The following is a 20,205-nucleotide window of genomic DNA, read 5'->3' on the forward strand; positions in this document are numbered from 1 at the left end:
AGCGGATGGGATGTATAGGAATCTCCTGCCCACTGGGCCTATCTTTTTACGCAGTGGAAACTGACCTGCAGCGCGTGCTTCACATCCGCAACATGTCAATATCTCTTGCTTGTCTGTGGAGTTTTCTCTGCGGATTTTAGACTTACATTAGATGCAGAAAATCCACAGGTAAAGAATGCACGTGTGTTTAGTGCGGAAACGCAAGTCAAAATGCAGGAAGTATAAAAAACAAGGCAGCTTTATTTACAGCATGACACACCAGAGGGAATGCCACAGTCATGAATTTGTCCGAAATGCTAAACGCTGCATTTCTTTGCTCAACTACCTGTTGTTCATACAGTTTGCAAGTTTTCAAAGCCTTTACACTGGTACCCTTTTGGAATAAGACTATAGTGTTGGGAGTGGGACTGATCTCGCTGTATCTATGCTACAGAACAAATCAGTAAATAAGTGACAGGAATGTCATCAGGAGGAGGACAGTGATCTATCCCCAGCTGCAATAACATCATTCTGCCACCAGGTGGCGCCTCCATCTCATTTACCCGTCTACAGCAGAAAAGGAAATATCTGCGACCTCTGCACCGGAAGACATGTGAGATACTGTACAGTCCTAGTATGACTGCAATCAACGCTACAGCACCGAGCACACGGTGACCTCTTGTATGACGTGATCTAAGCCTGCCTGCTCACTGTGCTGCGAGCTGTGTGCTTGTTCTTTGAGCTGCTTTCCTGGGCTGCAAGCTGCGTCCTTGGGCTGCGACCTGTGTGCTTGTTCTTTGAGCTGCGTCCTTTGGCTGTGAGCTGCGAGCTGCATGCTTGTGCTGCGTCCTTGTTCTGCGAACTGCGTCCTTGTTCTTTGAGCTGCGTCCTTGTTCTGCGAGCTGCATCCTTGTCCTTGGGCTGCGTCCTTGTTCTTTGAGCTGCGTCCTTGTTCTTTGAGCTGCGTCCTTGTTCTGCGAGCTGCATCCTTGTCCTTGGGCTGCATCCTTGTTCTTTGAGCTGCGTCCTTGTTCTGCGCGCTGCGTTCCTGGGCTGCGAGCTGCGTCCTTGTTCTTTGAGCCGCATCCTTGTTCTTTGAGCTGCGTGCTTGTGCTGCTAGCTGCGTCCTTGTTCTTTGAGCTGCGTCCTTGTTCTTTGAGCTGCGTCCTTGTTCTGCGAGCTGCATCCTTGTTCTGCGAGCTGCATCCTTGTCCTTGGGCTGCATCCTTGTTCTTTGAGCTGCGTCCTTGTTCTGCGCGCTGCGTTCCTGGGCTGCGAGCTGCGTCCTTGTTCTTTGAGCCGCATCCTTGTTCTTTGAGCTGCGTGCTTGTGCTGCTAGCTGCGTCCTTGTTCTTTGAGCTGCGTTCCTAGGCTGCGAGCTGCGTGCTTGTCCTGCTAGCTGCGTCCTTGTTCTTTGAGCTGCGTTCCTGGGCTGCGAGCTGCGTGCTTGTGCTGCTAGCTGCGTCCTTGTTCTTTGAGCTGCGTGCTTGTTCTGCGAGCTGCGTGCTTGTGCTGCTAGCTGCGTCCTTATTCTTTGAGCCGCATCCTTGTTCTTTGAGCTGCGTGCTTGTGCTGCTAGCTGCGTCCTTATTCTTTGAGCCGCATCCTTGTTCTTTGAGCTGCGTGCTTGTGCTGCTAGCTGCGTCCTTATTCTTTGAGCCGCATCCTTGTTCTTTGAGCTGCGTGCTTGTGCTGCTAGCTGCGTCCTTATTCTTTGAGCTGCGTCCTTGTTCTTTGAGCTGCGTGCTTGTGCTGCTAGCTGCGTCCTTATTCTTTGAGCCGCATCCTTGTTCTTTGAGCTGCGTGCTTGTGCTGCTAGCTGCGTCCTTATTCTTTGAGCTGCGTCCTTGTTCTTTGAGCTGCGTGCTTGTGCTGCTAGCTGCGTCCTTGTTCTTTGAGCTGCGTTCCTGGGCTGCGAGCTGCGTGCTTGTGCTGCGAGCTACGTTCCTGGGCTGCGCGCTGAGGAGTCCGTGGGCTGGGATTATACTTATTACTATATATTACAACTGGAGGTTTCACTACTGGACCCCCTTATATGGTCCTGACATATGAGGCTGTAAGTTCAGACTGGGAGAGCTGAGGCCGGACCGGGCATTGCGGTTCGTATACGGACCATGAAATATGCTCGTATGAACCTGGTCCAAGGGCTCGTGCTCATGATGGTATTTTCGGTCCGATTGCGATCCGACAAGACATTGTCTCAGACGAATGTTATTCTATTGAGCCGTGCACGGTCTGAGTGAAAAAAACCACTCTCTGACAGAATAGAGAAGATTACATTTTTTTCTCCATTTTCTCCTCAGCTGAGAAATTTGGATCACACTGTGATTAGAGTGTGATTTACATAACTGACCAGGTTCTCTAGGATGAGTGTATATATTTGCTCGGGTTCCCTCGTATTCGGTAAGCTATAGGGAATTCGGGTTCCTGGATCGCTTCCGCCGATCCGTGCCGCAGCTGCATGTGTCGCGCCTGTGTCACTGTCACAGCACATGAATGGAGAGTCTGTGTGTTGGGTTTTCCATTCATGTGCTGTGACTGTCACACAGCCGTGACACATGCAGCTGCGGAACCGATCGGCCGGAGCGATCCAGGAATCCTGGTCCCTCTGCAGATTATTCGGCAAGCGCTATAGCTTACCGAATAAGAGGGAACCCGAGCAAATTCGCTCATCTCTAGTCACTTATCCCTCACTGACCTGTCCCCTATTTTACATACTGTATAGAATATTGTGTGAAAAAATTATCTTCATCAAAATAGCGGTACCTGCGCAATAACATCTATAGCGTTCCGATAGATGCGATTGTGGATGTGCCGGTGCAATTTTGATGGAGCCAAATTTTTTTTTCTCCATCAAAATGGTGTCGGCACTTGCATCTATCGGAACGCGATAAATATTATTGCACGAGCACCGCCCATTTTGATAAAGTTATTTATTTTTTTAACCCCACAATACTATAGGCGTTTAGGCATAAATCATGGTACAGCACAGGTTTGATAAAGTTCCATTTTTTTTGTAACCCCACAATATTTTATGCAGTATATAAACTAGGGGCATGTCAGGGAGGGATCAGTGACCTGCCATAAGCCCATACAGATGATTGTGTAAGCAGAGCACCACATAAAGACCCCCCACAGGCCGCCCCAGAGCACGAGCATATCATTAACTGAAAACTACAAATACAGGTTACACAACAACCACAAGACAGATTTCATCACCCAGATATTTTAATCAGTATAACGGCGCCAACCTGACACTGTGTGTAGGTTACTGTGCACAATCCTGCTGACAGGTTCACTTTAAATAGGTTTACCATCCTTCTCGCCCTAAAATACCAGGCAGGCTTAGGGTATATGTACCTCTGCTCGTTTTGTGGCAGTTAACCTGTGTTGTACTGCTCCTTCTTCCTTAGCCCTACGGACAACACTTTGCTAAATACTTGACTGCAACTTGCACTGCTAGTCTGTGAAGCTCTTTTTACGTAACACTCAGGTATACCATTTTACCAGCATTAAAAAGTACCAAATACAGTGGATATAAAAAGTATACACACTCCTGTTAAAATGCTAGGTTTTGTCATGTAAAAAAATCAAACCTAGAAGAATCACTTTAAAAAAAATGTTCCACCTTTTATTCGGCTTATAATCTTTATTGTATAATCTTTCAATGGAATAGCAAGCTGAAATCTTTTCAGGTGGAAAAATAAAAATGAAAAACTAAAATAATGTGGTTGCGCAAATATGCACACCCTTAAACTAATACCTGGCTGAATTACCTTATGAATTTATTACTTTTGGTCTTTTTTGGCAGGACTTTATCAACATGACAAATCTAGAACACAGTGCTTCAAATCTGTCAGATTGTGAGGGCATTTTCCGTGTCTCTCAAGCTGAAAGGTGAAATTCTTCTTCATCTTTATAGCCGATGCCTGAAGGTTTTGACTAATATTTGGAACTGTTCATAATTCCTCCTCATTGACTAATTCCCTAGTTTCAGTTGACAAAAACAGCCCCAAAGCATAATGTTGCCTCCACCATGCTTCACAGTGGGTATAGTGTTTTTTGGTGATGTGCAGTGTTGCCTTTGCTCCAAACATACCATTTGGAATTATGGTAAAAAATTCAACCTCATCAGAACATTACCTGTTTTCCCACAAGATTTTGACCGGGTTGATGTAAGTTTTAGTAAAACAGCTGGGCTTGGATATTTTTCATTGTAAAGGCTTTTGTCTGAGCAACCTACCCCACAGGCCATACATATGCAGAATACGCGAGAAAGTTGTCACATGCAGTACACAACCAGTACCTGCAAGAATTCCTGCAGGTTCTTTAATGTTGCTGTCGGTCTCTTGGCAGCCTTCCAGACCAATCTTCCTCTATTCTTTATATCAGGTTTGAAGGGACTTCCAGTTCTAGGTGATGTTGGTCGCTGTTGTACTAAATTTAAAGGGGTTGTCCAGGATTTACAGTAGTAGCCACTGCTTAACTGCCATCATTTACAGTGATTCTGATTAACCCCATATAAAGTTTGCTGCTGTAGGAGAATTTTTCTGACATTTTCTTAGTTTCATTTTATAGCAAAAGCCATGGTCTGTAAACAGTTTACAACACAGCAAAGGAATCTTATTGTTGAAAGTTATCAGACGAAGGATACAAATCCGTTTCCGAAGCATTAGATTTACCATGGAATACTGTGAACACGGTCAACAAGAAGTGGCTTAAAGGAGTTTTCTGGAAATTTTATATTGATGGCCTAGACTGTGGAGACCTGGGTGTCGTAACCAGTGCCTTCCCCCCTCCCATCAGTCCCGTAATCAAACACACACAGTCCTAGGTGGGTTGAACAGGTCGGTCACAGTTTATTAATTAAATAAGCAGAGAAAGGGCAATTACATATCGTAACGAGCGGCTCGCGCCGAGCTCCTGTCCGTGATCGACAGGGGAATTGGCCCAACGAGCGGTTACGACCTTTGCCCTCCCCCGCTTCTTCCGCTGTGACTTAATAAAGGTTACCAGGGTTAGTTATATCACATACGTATGCAAAAAAACACTTTTTTTTTTTTTTTTTTTATATATTACAACATAATTTACACATTTACATTCTCCTGCGGGTTAGTATCATAATTAGCCTTTAAAAGGGAGGGTGGGTGGGACAAACGCTTCCAGGTGTCCTGCCGAGAGTGAAAGAGAAAGTTCTCGGCCGGACACCTGGATTTAACCCCTGTAGGAGTGGCCGTAGGACCCCTCCCCTCTAGTGCCCACTGGCCGGCTGGGGGTCTTCCAATTAGTGCATCACTAAAGGGGGGGGGGAGTGATGCTAGGGGGGAACTGGCACAGACCACCTTTACGTGCAGCTCTCTATGTGCTCCCCAGTCAGAGACGCGCACCTTATTCAGTACCGCGTCTGCCAGACTGTGGAGACCTGGGTGTCGTAACCAGTGCCTTCCCCCCTCCCATCAGTCCCGTAATCAAACACACACAGTCCTAGGTGGGTTGAACAGGTCGGTCACAGTTTATTAATTAAATAAGCAGAGAAAGGGCAATTACATATCGTAACGAGCGGCTCGCGCCGAGCTCCTGTCCGTGATTGACAGGGGAATTGGCCCAACGAGCGGTTACGACCTTTGCCCTCCCCCGCTTCTTCCGCCACGGAGGATCCCGTGTACTACCTACGCGGGACTCCGACCCCACCCCTCAATGTTAAGGCCTGTTCAACCCCATCCTGTAAACCAGACAGAAAAATATCGAGGCCAATGTCCGTTAGGTGAACTCCGTCCGGTCTTAATTGTGGCGTGTTATCCCCTTGTAGCTGGTGGTGACGAATCACGATACCGCCTCTTCCTCTCACATATTTTCCAATCCGAGCATTGAATTTGCTCCTTGTCCGCTCTATGGCTTTTTTATCTCTTGCTCCGTGCCAGACGGCCCGTGGTGTTATATCCGACCACACCAGTATCATGTTCCTGAATAGACAGCTGAACCTTTCCATATCAGTTGTCACCCATTTGTACAATTCGGCCACCTTTTGTTTGCCAAGGTCATTGCCACACGCGTGTACCACCATTATCACCGGGTGTTCCGCCATCCCTGCTATTCCAACCATCTCTTTGAACACCTGTTTCCACTGGAGGCCTCTGACACCCCTCCATTTAACTTTTATGCCCGGGAGGTAAAGATTTATCCCTCCTGGCCGCCGTTCGGCCCTCTTTTCGGCCCAGTAAACGTAGGAATCTCCTACCACCCAAACTTCAACCCCTGTAAGAGACAACACATGTTAATTAAGCAAGTCGGGTCTAATGTATCTGGCGAAGCATGCGGACTTCCAACGACCCCTTCTCTGCACCTCGGCCTCTGGCACTCCTGCCCTAGCCGCTTCCGTGGCTGCCCCAATGCGGAACGAATGTGTTCCGTACTCCTTTGGGTTTGCGCCGTTTTTTTCCAAGCATAGCTTGAATATCGCCTGGAATTGGTACTTGGTCAGGGGGGACCCGTCTGTATGAGTGAAGAAAAATCTACCAGCGTGTCTTATCTCGGCGAATCTTCTAACCATTTTTAGCGGGCAAGCTGGGCCATCAGTGGAGTTAACCAGGACCCATGTTCCCCTACCGGTGGGATCGCATTTGGATTTTCTAACCCTGATGCGCAGGGCGTCGCTGCATATTACTATGTCCTCATTAATTAGGCCGCCTTCCGACGCGTTTTTTGACCGCGGTAGCAATTCACTGATACGCAGTGCTCCGAAAAAGACGGTCGCAAAAGCTGCCGATAAGAGGGCTGCCTCGTATTGCGATGAGCAGACTGACGGGGATAACGCAATCAGGTCCTGCAATAGTCTCAGTGAAATGGGGCGGCGACATTCTTGGCTTGGCTGAAGCCTTTTCCAACCTTTTATGGCTTGTCTTATGCAAAAGGACTTAGTTACGTCTACCCATCCCAATAATTGAAAGAAAAATGCTAGCCCCGATAATTTCCGTTGTGCCGAGGTGCCCGACGCCCCATCTCCTCTCATCCGCATTAGAAAATCAGTCGTCACCGCGCTTCGTGCTTGATCGCATTTATCGACTGGCCTACCCCGAATTAGTGAGCACCACTCCTCCCAAGCCTTACCATACACCTGCCAGGTAGCTGGCGAAACGGAGGCCCGGATTAAGGGCATCAATGATTGGCCACTGTATCCCACAGGGACAGTGGACACAGGATACCCAGGGGTTGCGCGTTGGGCTGCTGGATTCTGAAAGCCTGCCAATTGGAAAATAACAATGGGTTAATGATATTCTCGTCAACCTCCGCCACCACGGTGGCTCTACACCAAATATTGTTTTCTAGGCATATCAGTGCGAGCCGTCGCAAGAGAGCGAGTATGGGCAAGGATGAAGACGACATGTGATTTAGACTCCTCGCTGTTTTCACATTTTTAGTTTGGAAACGAATGTTCATGTTCCTCAACAGATCGGCCCATATCTCCAACGCTGCTACTACCGCAAACAATTCCCATAGGGCTGGGTCTTGCCCCCACTTTGTTGTCGTCCATCTTTCTGGCCAACCAGATTTGCACCATTGGTTTTTATAGATTGCTGCGAAACCCTCCTTTTTGTTCCACCCTATTGTCAGCCCTAATTCCTTGCTTGTGATCTCTCTAGCCATGACACACGTGTGACCGTTGTACGATTGCAGGAACGTCTGCCATACTAGCAGATCAGCTTTTAGCGAACGAGTGAGCCTAATTCTATGGCCGGGCTGCGAAGCGCCTTTTGTTGCCAGAGATAGTCTGCGCGAGAATGCTCTGCCGACCGGCATTACGCGGCAGGCAAACGTCAGTAGACCCAATAACGCCTGCATTTGCTGTAGGGTTACCTTTTTAACTTCGCGGAAGCCTTTCAACATTTGCAGGGTTTTTTGTATTTTATCCTCTGGTAAGCGGAACACCATCAAGTTGGTGTCTATTTCAATGCCCAGAAAGGGCAATACATTACATGGACCCTCCGTTTTCTCCGGTGACAATGGCACGCCGAATTTGAGTGAGATAGATTTGAATTTTTCTAGTAGATCGGAGCAGAGTTTAGAATTTCTGGGGCCGACGAACAGGAAATCGTCGAGGTAGTGAATTAGGGATTTACTGCCCGTTTCGTACTGAACTACCCAATCTAGGAAGGTGCTGAATAGCTCGAAATAGTGACATGAGATGGAACATCCCATTGGGAGGCACATGTCGAAGTAATAGTCTTGGTCCACTTTGCAGCCCAGCAGGTGGAAACATTCGGGGTGCACGGGTAGTAAACGGAATGCCGATTCAATGTCCGATTTGGCGAGCAGGGCGCCGGTCCCGGCTGCCCGCACTAATTCTACCGCCCTATCAAAAGACGCGTATGAGACAGAAGCTTCTTCTGGAGTAATTGCGTCGTTAACCGAATCGCCCTTTGGGTGAGATAAATGATGGATTAGGCGGTATTTACCGGGTTCCTTTTTTGGTATGATGCCTAACGGTGATATTTTAATGTTTTTGAAGGGGAGCGACGTAAAGGGGCCTGCTACCCTACCCAATTCTACCTCCTTTCCAATTTTTTGCCTAAGAATTTTGGGGAATTCGCGAGCCGATTTAAGGTTATCGGATAGGGTTGGCGTTCTTGTTAGCCTAAAGGGAATAAAGAACCCGTCGGAGAATCCCGCCTGCAGCTGCTGAGCCGCTTTCTTATTGGGGTAGAGCTTTAGCCAGGGGGCCATCGCGGTTACGCTCACTGGGGTTCTGCCTTGTAGGCCCTTTGTGCGGCTGACGAGTGCACCTTGATGCTTGGTGTCCCCCCCCGCAAGCGGAGCATTCGTGTCTGAACTTGCATAGCGCGTAGAAACGGCAGTTTCCCTCGTTATATAGCCAGCAGGCCCCGGGTTTTCGCACGACCACTGAGTTCTGACCTGCGGCTCCGGAGTAATTAGTGGTCGTGGCTGAAAAGGGGGGCTGCTTTTGAGACAACATCATACGCAACCACACGTCTGTTGCTTTTACCCCCCAGCCTAGATTGGGCTGTAGGGCCAGACGCCTGCGGAACTCCTCGTCGTACCTTCGCCAGGCTGAACCGCCGTGCGACTTGTACGAACTATATATCATGTCCTGATATATAAACAATTCGGAGCAGCGTTCCGGATGTTTCTGGCCCATAATACAGCCCAATACTGCGAAGGCCTGGATCCAATTATTCATGGTTAGAGCAATTTTCGATCTCCCCTTATCAAAACCCCTATCGTTCGCTTTATCCACCGTTTGTTGGTCGGCTGATAACAGCGACCATATATCTATGTAATCGTTGCTCCATATCTTCAGTCTCGTTTCCTGGTCTATATGAGCGCCTAGCGGACTGATCCCGCAGAAGAAGGCGTCTTTGTGTAGATTAGCGGATTGTGGTATTGAATTGTTCACCACATTTCCCCTTGCCTGAGATAATTGCAGGATTATCTCCTTTAACGCTGAAGTTAGCTCCATTTCCTTCACATTAACCCCGTAGCGTAACGTTTCCTCGCTACCCTTGGAACACTCACCGCTGTGTGATTCTGGACGAGTGGACACCGATCCTGGAGGAACCCCCGCCGATGTTGACGGGGGGATGTCGCAGGACGGGGAAACTCTGGCTCCCGCTACAGCGTGGGACTGGCCGATGTGCTGAGTATCGTGCGTTGGAGCCCGATTACTACCACATAGTGGCGGATTGATGGCTCCGTCTTCAGCGACTGCGTGATGGTTGTTGTGGCTGGAAGCCGCGGGGGATTGTTCTCCCCGGCTGAAAGCCCTAGAGGGTGCCCGCGATTTAGAGGACTTGCCACGTTCACGATGACTCTTATCCGGACTTAGCGATACCTAGGACCCCTCGGATGTTGCTGATGAAAGCCATCCTGAGGCCCGGGATCTGCGGCGGCTCCTATGGGAGCTGCGTCTGCGACGGTGACGGGAGGGGCGTTTAGAGGAGTAGCGGGAACGGCGACGGGAGTTATCGGAGGAAGATTGGGAGGACGTGCGGCGCCTACGCCTTCGTCCGCCGTTATTATGCGGTGCAATGGGGGGGATTCTATCAGTAGACAGAGGGGGATAATTGGCCGTAGATGGTCCTGTAACGCTAATCGGAAGGGGGGGCGTCAGGAGGTAACCATATTCATCCCCATTGCTGGGATTTGACGGGGCAGCGGTTACCGGATAATTTTTATTTAGGTTTTGGGCAGTGGGGGGAGGTGATAATGTGTTTGTGCTTGGTGCGTTTACTGAGGTGTCGCCATGATTCCCGCTGCGCGGCTGTTGAGCGCCTTGCTCGGTCCCATGGGACCGAACAACGCGCTCTTCAGCCGCCCTGTGACCTCTCCGGCCTGACCCCTGATACCCCCGTACAGGCATCAGGGCTGCGTCTGCCGGGGGTAGGCTGGTGGTCAGGCCAGGTGATAAATCAGCACGCTGATCGGTCGAGTTCGACCGATCAGCGCACTGTGGTGAACGTGATGGGTTAACACCAGCCCCCAGGTTACCCCCTGCGGGCGGCGTATATGTGCCCGCAGGGAAGGCAACCGAGGACTGGCCAGCGCTGTGTTCAGCGCTGATCTGCCGCGACCGGAAGTGGGTGGGCGGGGACCGGAAGTGGCTGGGCGGAGCCTCCCCAGCACTCCGAGCGGTGTCTGAGGCCTCCGGAAGACGCCTGCAGCTGCGAGGCGGCGAGGCCCTCCCCTCCCCGACCTGGAGCCGCTCCGGGGCGCGGGGTAAGCGGGCGGATCGCCTGCCACCCGGCGCCACCACCGGCCTCTCCGGAGCGGCCGGGGAAGGGGGCGACACCGTCCGCCGCCGGGCGCCGCCGGATGTAGCCCCGCACAGCCGGGACGGAGCCGGCTGCCCATCACTGCCATCTGCCCCCACCGGAGTCCGGACAAGAGCCGGCGAGGAGATGCCGGCCACCCTCCGACGGGTGCGACGCCCGGCTCTACCCCGCCGCCTTCGAGAGGCCCCCAGACCCCCTACAGCCGAGGGGTCCGGCACAGACAGCGGCGCAGAGAGGGGCCTCTGTCCACCGATCGGGGCCGGGCCTAACGACGGACCGCAGGGCGCTGGTGCTCCCGAAGGTATTGGAGGTGAGCTAGGCCCGAGGGGGCCCGATGGCGGAGGGGTGAGGGAGAACAGCCCTGGAGAAGGGATACTAAGGGACGGACCCAGGGGACCAGCGGGCGATGGGGTAATATAGGACGGACATACGGGACCAGGGGACAAAGGGGTAATGGAGGACGGACCTATGGGGCCAGGGGACGAAGGGGTGAGGAAAGACAGAGCGGGGTCAGGAGAAGGCCCAGGGAGGTGAGCCCTGAGGCCGGTAAGGATGGCCTGAAGCCAGTGCTCACCTCTCTGTTCCAATCCTTTCCGCAGGGCCTCGACCAGGGGGTCCGACATTACTACAGGGATGCAGGGACAAACGCTTCCAGGTGTCCTGCCGAGAGTGAAAGAGAAAGTTCTCGGCCGGACACCTGGATTTAACCCCTGTAGGAGTGGCCGTAGGACCCCTCCCCTCTAGTGCCCACTGGCCGGCTGGGGGTCTTCCAATTAGTGCATCACTAAAGGGGGGGGGGAGTGATGCTAGGGGGAACTGGCACAGACCACCTTTACGTGCAGCTCTCTATGTGCTCCCCAGTCAGAGACGCGCACCTTATTCAGTACCGCGTCTGCCATACTTGGGATAGGTCATCAATATTTCATCAGCAAGAGGGTGACACTGGACCCCTGATTATCAGTATTTTCCTGAACACAGCACAACTCCATTGATGGAATACTGGCCACGGTCATGTACTGTACATCCAGCCCTTATCTGAATCAGTAGGGGGACGATGTTCAGTATCTAGCTGCGGCCACTATGTATTTGACGGAGTAGTGCTACGCAGCTCCACAAATCAGCACATCTGGCACTGGGAAAAGCTGATCGGCAATGGTGCTGGGAGGGTGGACGTGCCATTCCATGCTCCCATTGGCACACCGAGGACGTGAGTGTGGGGCGTCGATGGGTTGTCCCGACAGCCAGGGATCTGCAAATGATCACCGTACCTTGATCCTCCTGTGAAAGCCAGCTCGTGACTGGTGTTCATTGGAAATCGTGATTTTCTCTAAACATACATACAGTGGCTATCCAAAGTACCGTATTCGCCCCCTTGGATTTTTACCTATTTTGTTACATTACAACATGTGTTTAACTATTTTTGTAATCCGATTTGTATGTGATGCAGAACTAAATGGTTAAGTTGGTGAGGTGAGAAAAGTAAAAAAATAAATTATATTTACCCTCTTGTCCCAGCTCAGAAACCAGACATTCCCTCAGCCCATGGTGTGACTGCAGACTTATTGGTTTGGACTGGACAAACCATTTAAGCAAGAGGCAGCACTATCCAAACAATACCATGAAGACCATTGAGATCTCCAAACAAGTCAGGGACAAAGTTGTTGAGAAGTACAAGTCAGAGTTGGGTTATATAAAAAATAAATAAAAATATCCCAAGTGATCCCCGAGCACCATCAAATCCATTATCATCAAATGGGAAGTACATGGCATCACAACAAACCTGCCAAGTGATGGCCTCCCACCAAAACTTCCAGCCTGAGCAAGGAGGGCATTAACCAGAGAGGCAGCACAGAGACCTAAGGTAACCCTGAAGGAGCTGCAGAGTTCCCAAGCAGAGACTGGAGTATCTGTCCATACGACCACAATATGCTGTACACACCATAGAGGTGGCCTTTATGAAAGAGTGGGCAGAACAAAGCTTAAACACAAAAATTGTAAGGCTCATTTTGAGTTTGCCAAAAGATATGGGAGGCTCCCCAAAAGTATAGAGTATGCTGCTGTGGTCAGAAGAGACCAAAATTAAACCCTTTGGCCACCAAAATAAACGCTATGTCTGGTGCCAAACCAACACAGCTCATCACCTCAAGAACACCATCCCCACAGTGAAACGTGGTGGTAGCATGCTGTAGGGATTTTCTTCGACAGTAGGAACAGGAAAAATGGTCTGAGTTGAGGGGAAGATGGATGGTTCGAAATACAGGGATATTCTTGAGCAAAACCTGTTTCAGTCTGTCAGTGATTGAGTCTGGGCTGGGGATTCATCTTCCAACAAGACAATCACCCAAAGCATACTGCTACAGCAACATTTGAGTGGTTTAATGGGAAACGTGTAATTGTTTTGCATTGGCCTAGTCACAGCCCAGACCTTAATCCAATTGAGAGTCTGTGGTCAGAGTTGAAGACTGCTGCTCACCAAAAGAAAAAACATTCTAACTTGAAGGAGCTGGAGCAGTTTTGCCTCGACGAATGGGCAAAAATCCCAGTGGCCAGATGTGGAAAGCTTATAGAGGCTTATCCCATGAGACTTACAGTTATGCACACTGAAGTTTTGAGTTCTATTTCTTGTAGGCATGTTCTTGACACAAACTGATGCAAACCCTCAAAAAAACAGTGAAATTCCAGGTTGTCAGGTAGCAAAACACCAAAAATGCCAAGGGGGTGAATACTTTCGCAAGCCACTGTAGCAGTGCACTGCTATGTATACCACAATAGATCAGATGATTGCAGTTTCAAGTTCCCTAAGGGGTCTAACAAATAAATACTGCTGTTGAGAATAGGACACTTTATTTGATATTCTGTGAGATATTTTTGAAAGTACATTTGATGGCGGGTTTTCTGTCCGGGACAATAGATAGGGAAACATGGGCAGCAGACGCTCTTGATGCCTTCTCATAGGTAGAGGAGGGGAGTACCACAAAAAACACTGACCTGAGAAGTTTATTTATTAATCTAACTGCATCCTATAAGGATAATATTCGATCCTGGTGGGAAACACAATCACTGGAGAACTATATAAAAAATAAGATAGTACCCAAAGGCCTTAGACTCTCCATTATACCAGCGAAGCGAGCAAGATCTGTAGAGCTCCTAAATAAGTGGGAGGTGGAACTCACAGAGTTCTTTGAGATTTATGACCATTTTATTGGAGGAGGAGAGAAAAACATTTGAAAGTACCTCCAAAAAACTAACGGGTCTGATTGAAGAGGTGCTCAAATTTAAAACGCACAACGATTTTGCTAGGAGGGAGGCAAGTCTTCAGACAACGGTAGAACAGTTTCAAAGCGAAATTAAAGCTAGGAAACACAAACAGTTTACCCGGGATATTCAGGAATTTAAAGAGAAGAGAGTATACACATTCTTGCAGGAAGGTAGGGGGGTACAACCCATAAAGGAAATATCATCATCTGATATAGATTCATCGGACACGGATAGAGGGGCTCCAAGCTTTTTGGAGGGAAGAGGTATTTTTGGAGGCACACGGAGAAAGAATAATAGGCAAAAATGGGTGAGACAGGAGCGCAGGGACTATATGATGACAAGAAATGGATACAGAAGAGAAGTATCACCCTCGGGAGCGTCCTCCTCTGCCTTATCTTTTTTAGAAAAGAAGCTAACATTGGTGACGGACCCTCCAAAGGGGAAGGAGGACATCAAAAGCAAAAAGTAATGGATAAAAATAAAATCATTAATCTTTCCTCCTATCCCCTTAACGATATTGAGAGGGACGTGTTGTCTAGGGGTCTCTCATTCGTCCCTACCAACAAGTTCGATGAATTTAGCTGGGTTAAAGATCTTAACCTGTTTGTAAGAAAAATAAGATGGAAAAAGTTCTTTAAAACGCACGATCACGCAGAATGTGTATCCTTGGGGATAAATGATGAGGATTTATCAAGTGTTAGAATCCTGACTGAACTAATGAGAATGAGAGACCTATAGGGCTAGGACCATTTACGGACCTTAAACCCAGAAGTAGGAGGATGCCTCCTCAGGATGGCCATGATAATATTGATATATTTTTGAAATTAGTGGTAGGGGATTTGGAGAAGATTGGCGCCATGGGCAGTGGGCATCGTTCTAACCTTTCAGTGGAAGAGAGAAAAGTGTTGGACAGTCTAGCACAAAATAAAAATTGTATTTTCAAACCTTCAGACAAGGGGTAATCTAGTGGTGTTGGATGTTTGCCAATACCAGAGTATGTGTGAGGATATCCTGAAGGATGTATCAACGTATAAACCATTGAAAAAAGATCCCACACGAGACTTTTTGGATGCCCTAAAGATTCATTTGGTAGAGGCAAGAGATGCTGGACTACTGTCCAGAAATGAATATGACTTTATGCTGCCCACTTTTCCTATGGTGCCAGTCTTCTACTCCCTGCCAAAGGTGCATAAGGGCTTTAACCCTTTAAAAGGTCGCCCGATAGTGGCCGGAATTGACTCAATAACTCAAAATACGAGTGTGTATGTTGATAGAGTATTGAGATCTTTTGTTACCTCGTTATCCTCCTACATAAGGGATTCATCTGACCTTCTCAAATTGGAAGACATAGTCCTCGGAGATGACGTTTGCTTTGCCTCTAGATGTTGAAGCTTTATATAGCAATATACCTCATGAAAAGGGACTACAGGGAGTCAATTATTTTTTGAGATCTAGAGGTACACATCTATTTCAACATAATCGGTGTGTGTTGGGACTCTTAGAGTTTGTGTTGACACACAACTACTTTACATTTGGGGGCGTTTTCTTCCACCAGCTCAGGGGCACGGCGATGGGGAGCCCCTGTGCCCCCACGTACGCCAATCTGTTCCTGGGCTGGTGGGAGGACCAGTCCGTTTTTGGTGAGGATGATGCCTTCTGGTGGAAACCCCAGATATTCTGGGGTAGATACATAGACGACGTTCTAATACTTTGGTCGGGAGATGAGGCATCATTCTCAAGGATTGTGGAAGAGTTGAACAACAATGATATTGGTCTAAGGCTTACTCATGAGTTTAGACATAACTTTATTAATTTTTTGGATCTGAAAATTTCTAGGAGTGATAACGGCCGTATAATCACTGAAACCTTCCACAAACCAACGGCGACAAATAACCTATTACGCTGGGAAAGCCATCACCCAAATAGTCTAAAGAGAGGTATACCGAAGGGACAGTACCTTCGTATGAGGAGGAATTGTTCAACTGAGTCCAGCTTCTTCTGTCAGGCAAGAGATCAAAGGGATAAATTTGTGGATAGGGGATACCCCTTGGATGTATTAAATGAAGCCTTCAAGAATTCAAGTACGAAGGAAAGATCTTCGTTACTTGTTAAAAGAGCTAAAGAGGAGGACAAGAACGACCTTAGAATTATAGGCACATTTGATAATCAGGCACATCGAGTGAGGGAGGTGATTAACAAGTATTGGGGTATTCTAAAAATGGACCCGGAACTGAGTGATGTTATCCCTGATGCTCCATCTATAACCTTTAGGAGGGGTAGGTCAATTAGGGATCAATTGGTGCACAGTGCCTTTGCCCCCCCCCCAAAAAAAAAAAAAAACCCTACCTGGTTGGAGAGAAGACAAAATGGCACTTTTAGATGTGGCAAGTGCAAGTTCTGTAGGTATATCTCTAGGGGTAGTACTTTTGTAAGCTCCAACACAAATAAGACCTATGAGATGAGACATTTTGCTAACTGCAGAACTGAAGGTGTGGTCTATCTCTTCCAATGTAGTTGTCCCATGGACTATGTGGGAAAAACTAAGCGAGAACTTCGCAGAAGGCTGGGGGAACATATAGAGGACATCTCGAATGGGAGGGATACCCCTATTTCTGACCATGTGAGGAGTGTTCATGGAGGTGATCTAAACTGCTGTAGTTTCTCCGTGATTGAGGTTGTTACACCATCAATGAGAGGTGGAGATTGGAATAGGCTAATTCTCCAGAAGGAAGCCAAATGGATTTTTCGGATGAAAAGTATAAAACCAAAGGGCTTGAATGACCAATTGCAATTTGGCTGCTTTGTATGAATCCCTATTAGTCCCGGATAGTCTGTCCTTGTCTTCTGACCCATTGGTCCATAATGGGATATTGGTCACTAATTATATTTTATTATTGTATCTTTAGTTTATTCTTTTGTTTTTTTTAAACACGGTCTTAGATGTAGGGGGCGTGCTTTATAAGTAAGTGGTGGTTTACTATATATGTTCTCTTTTGTAGCGCAGACTATATATTTCTTAGCGTTACAGGTGTGCAGAGCTGTCTCTTTTTCTCACACTCATTTTCAAAGCTGGCACATACCAGCGGGTTATAGTTTCCTATGAGTGTGTATATATGGGCGCGTTCGCAGAATGGAACGCATCTGTGCTCAACCACTGAGCCTGCAAACAATTTGTAATATCCCAAAATAAGTACTTACTGCGCGTGCGCATTAATGTGTTGTTCACGTGGCGTCTCACTGCTGCGCCTGCACACGGAATCTTTCTGTGCATTATTACGGCGCGGGCGCAGAGTGGAACGCATTTGCGTGTCACCATTTCAACCTCTGGGCCCTATAGTGCAAGCGCGTACTTATAATTGTAGCGCATGAAAAAAAAGGGGACGCACTTACGTGCGCGTATATGTGTTATTGACACGCGCTTAGAATGGGACGCATTAGCGTCTTACTACTGGGCCTGCGTACGCTATCCTCCTTGTATTGCTACAGCGCAGGCGCGAAGTGGAATGCATCTGCGTTCCACCAGCTAAACCTGCACTATAGTGCAGGCGCGCGTGCGCAAAAGGGGAAGGCACTTGCGTCATAGAGATGAACCTTAGCATAATGTATGACCTTTTCAACCCGGAAGTTCTATTATGGCATGGGATAGAAACCACATGAGGATTTAAAGAGCAGGTAACCACACTTACTACAAGGCTGATAGAGACCGGCAGATGTTGGATGGACATTGTTTCCCACTGCGGCAGAGGGCTTATCGCTCCCCTGAATATAATCAGATAAGTTATCACTTTGTTCAGTTATGATATGGGTATGTCTCCTGATGAACCTATATAGGGGAAACGCGTCGAGCAAAGCATACTCAAGGCTATGAGCCAAGCATACTTTATACTGAAAATAAGCTAACATACTTGGTTATATATATCTAAATGTCACTGGGTTTAGGGCATTTTTTGCACTTATTGCACTATTTTTGCACTTTTATCTTGGCCTTGGGGCCCACCTGCCTTGGTATTTTTTTCATCATAGGCTATATTTTGGCCTGTTCTCCCTTTTTCCTATTATAGGGTTTAATAGGGACAGACGACTTGAGCAGGGGCGCCATTTGTGCAGGATAATAGAGTGCCAATCCCCGCAGGCAGGTAGGGCGTATCTATAGGTACAGATTTAGGCTTTTTTGTCTTAGGCTTTATATGTGCAATGTAGTACACGAGTGTTCATCATATACACTTGTTGCACAGCCTTTGTACCGCACAAATTAGATGTACGTTTAACATATGTGCAAAATTTTTTTCCATCTAGCATATTTTTTGCTTAATGTTAGTCCAAGTGACATTTGTTTGTTTTGTCTTGTCTGTCCGTATGGTCTGCTGAGTGGTACTCTTTTCTTCCTCACGATAGGGCCTACTAGGGTCAGTTGGGGCTAGTCTACAGTGAGCGGGGGCGCCATTGCGCAGGTTTTATAGGGTGCCAACCTCCGCTGTAAGGTAGGGTACAGATAGTTGGCCCTATAGGGAATTGGTGCACTCTGTATCTTTATTAGCAGCCATACGCGTTTTTAGGTCGTGTATGTTGTACTGTTTTATTATTATATTTAGTAAATGTTAAGTTTTATTGGTGTCATTTACTGTACCTTTAGTAGTGTCATATATCGGTGAGCTGTTGAGAATAGGACACTTTATTTGATATTCTGTGAGATGTCTAACAAATAAATACAATAAGAAAAACGTTTTTTTTAAATATGAAAAAAACACTAATAACCCCCTTTTACCCCATTAAAAAATACACATATTTGGCATCGCTGCATTTGTAAATTCTGATGTATCAAAATCTAAAGTAAATGAATCCATAAATTATTAAACAGCTTGACAAGAAAATATCAAAACTCCAAAATTACGTTTTTTTGGGCCAATGCAACATTGCAATAAAATGCAATAAGAGGCGATCAAAATATTGTATCTACCCTAAAATAGTATCAGTAAAAACATCAGCTCAAGGTGCAAAATGACAAGTTTTTTTTTTTAAACAAATTTCCACTTTTTTTCCACCACGAAAAAAACCTGCATATTTGGTATCTGCATACCTGTACTAACCTGGAGAATCATATTTCCAGTTCATTTTTATCATTTAGTGAACTTGGTAAATAAACAAAAACAAAACAATTGTGGAATTGTACTTTTTGCAAAAAATGCCATTCAAAAGTACAACGCATCCCTCCAAAAACAAGTCCTCACACGGCTATCTTGATGGAAAAATAAAAAAGTTGTGGAATAGAGGAGGAAAAAACGAAAGCGAAAAACCCCCGGAAACTCCATGTCATGAAGGGGTTAAAATATGTTTTTCTCCAAAACGTTGCAACATTTCAGAGTCAAACATACATAGCTGAAATAATACAGCCAGTGCCTGATACATGATGGTTCAGGCAGCTTGTTTCCGATTTTCGCTCCCCTTCTTACCAGAACCATAACTTTTTTTTATTTATCTGTCAATATGGCCATGTGAGGATTTTTTTTTTGCGGAACGAGTTGTACTTTTGAATGACACCATTGCTTTTGCCATATAGTGTGCAACAAAAAAAAAACAAAAAAAAATTCCAAGTGTGGTAAAATTGCAAAAAAAGTGCAGAATAGTTTTTTTTTAGCATGTTCACTAAATGATAAAACTGACCTGCCATTACGATTCTCCAGGTCATTGCGAGTACATGTAGACACCAAACATGTCTAGGTTATTTTTTATTTAAGTGGTGAAAAAAACATCCAAAGTTTCTAAAAAGAAAAAGCCTCTATTTTCCGAGACCTGTGGCTTCTCCATTTTTCTTGATCTTGGGCTGGGTGATGGCTTATTTTAAATGTGTATTTTTTTATTGTTTTATTTTGAATGGCGCTGATTGGGGGGGTGATGTAAACTTTTATATTTTTTTTTATATTTTTCAAAACTTTTTTTTACTTTACACTTGCTTCAGTAGTCTCCATGGGATCACTTGTGCTGCAGCCCTGGTCTGTGTAGCAGAAATGCTCACTTGCCGAGCAGTCGGCGCTCATAGCTATCCGGCAATGACAGCCACAGGATGTCCTGCAGACCCTGGCTTGTCATGCCAGCCCATCAGCCACCCGCAGTGATGTGACACGGGCACTAATGGGCGGGATTAGTGACGCACTTCCGGCGCAAGAATCTTAAATGCCGTTGT

At 47.1% G+C, this 20,205-nt stretch overlaps 1 protein-coding gene across 6 annotated transcripts in view; it reads left to right on the forward strand.

Moving 5' to 3' along the window:
• Positions 1-554: 554 nt before the first annotated feature.
• Positions 555-20,205, forward strand: part of LYRM9 (LYR motif containing 9) — a 32,894-nt gene continuing 13,243 nt past the window's right edge. Inside the window, exons 1-2 of one of the 6 annotated variants that reach the window (XM_069761295.1) lie at positions 597-660; positions 3,791-3,876. In XM_069761295.1, the coding sequence (XP_069617396.1) occupies positions 3,803-3,876 (74 nt within the window). In that variant the 5' untranslated portion in view covers positions 597-660; positions 3,791-3,802. Of the gene's footprint in view, positions 2,079-3,392; positions 3,473-3,790; positions 3,877-20,205 lie in introns of all 6 variants that reach the window. The other 5 variants (XM_069761299.1, XM_069761301.1, XM_069761298.1 and 2 more) reach the window with 5 other exon arrangements.

Source organism: Ranitomeya imitator, chromosome 3, assembly GCF_032444005.1.
Source record: "Ranitomeya imitator isolate aRanImi1 chromosome 3, aRanImi1.pri, whole genome shotgun sequence".
In the NCBI taxonomy this organism is placed as follows: Eukaryota; Metazoa; Chordata; class Amphibia; order Anura; family Dendrobatidae; genus Ranitomeya; species Ranitomeya imitator.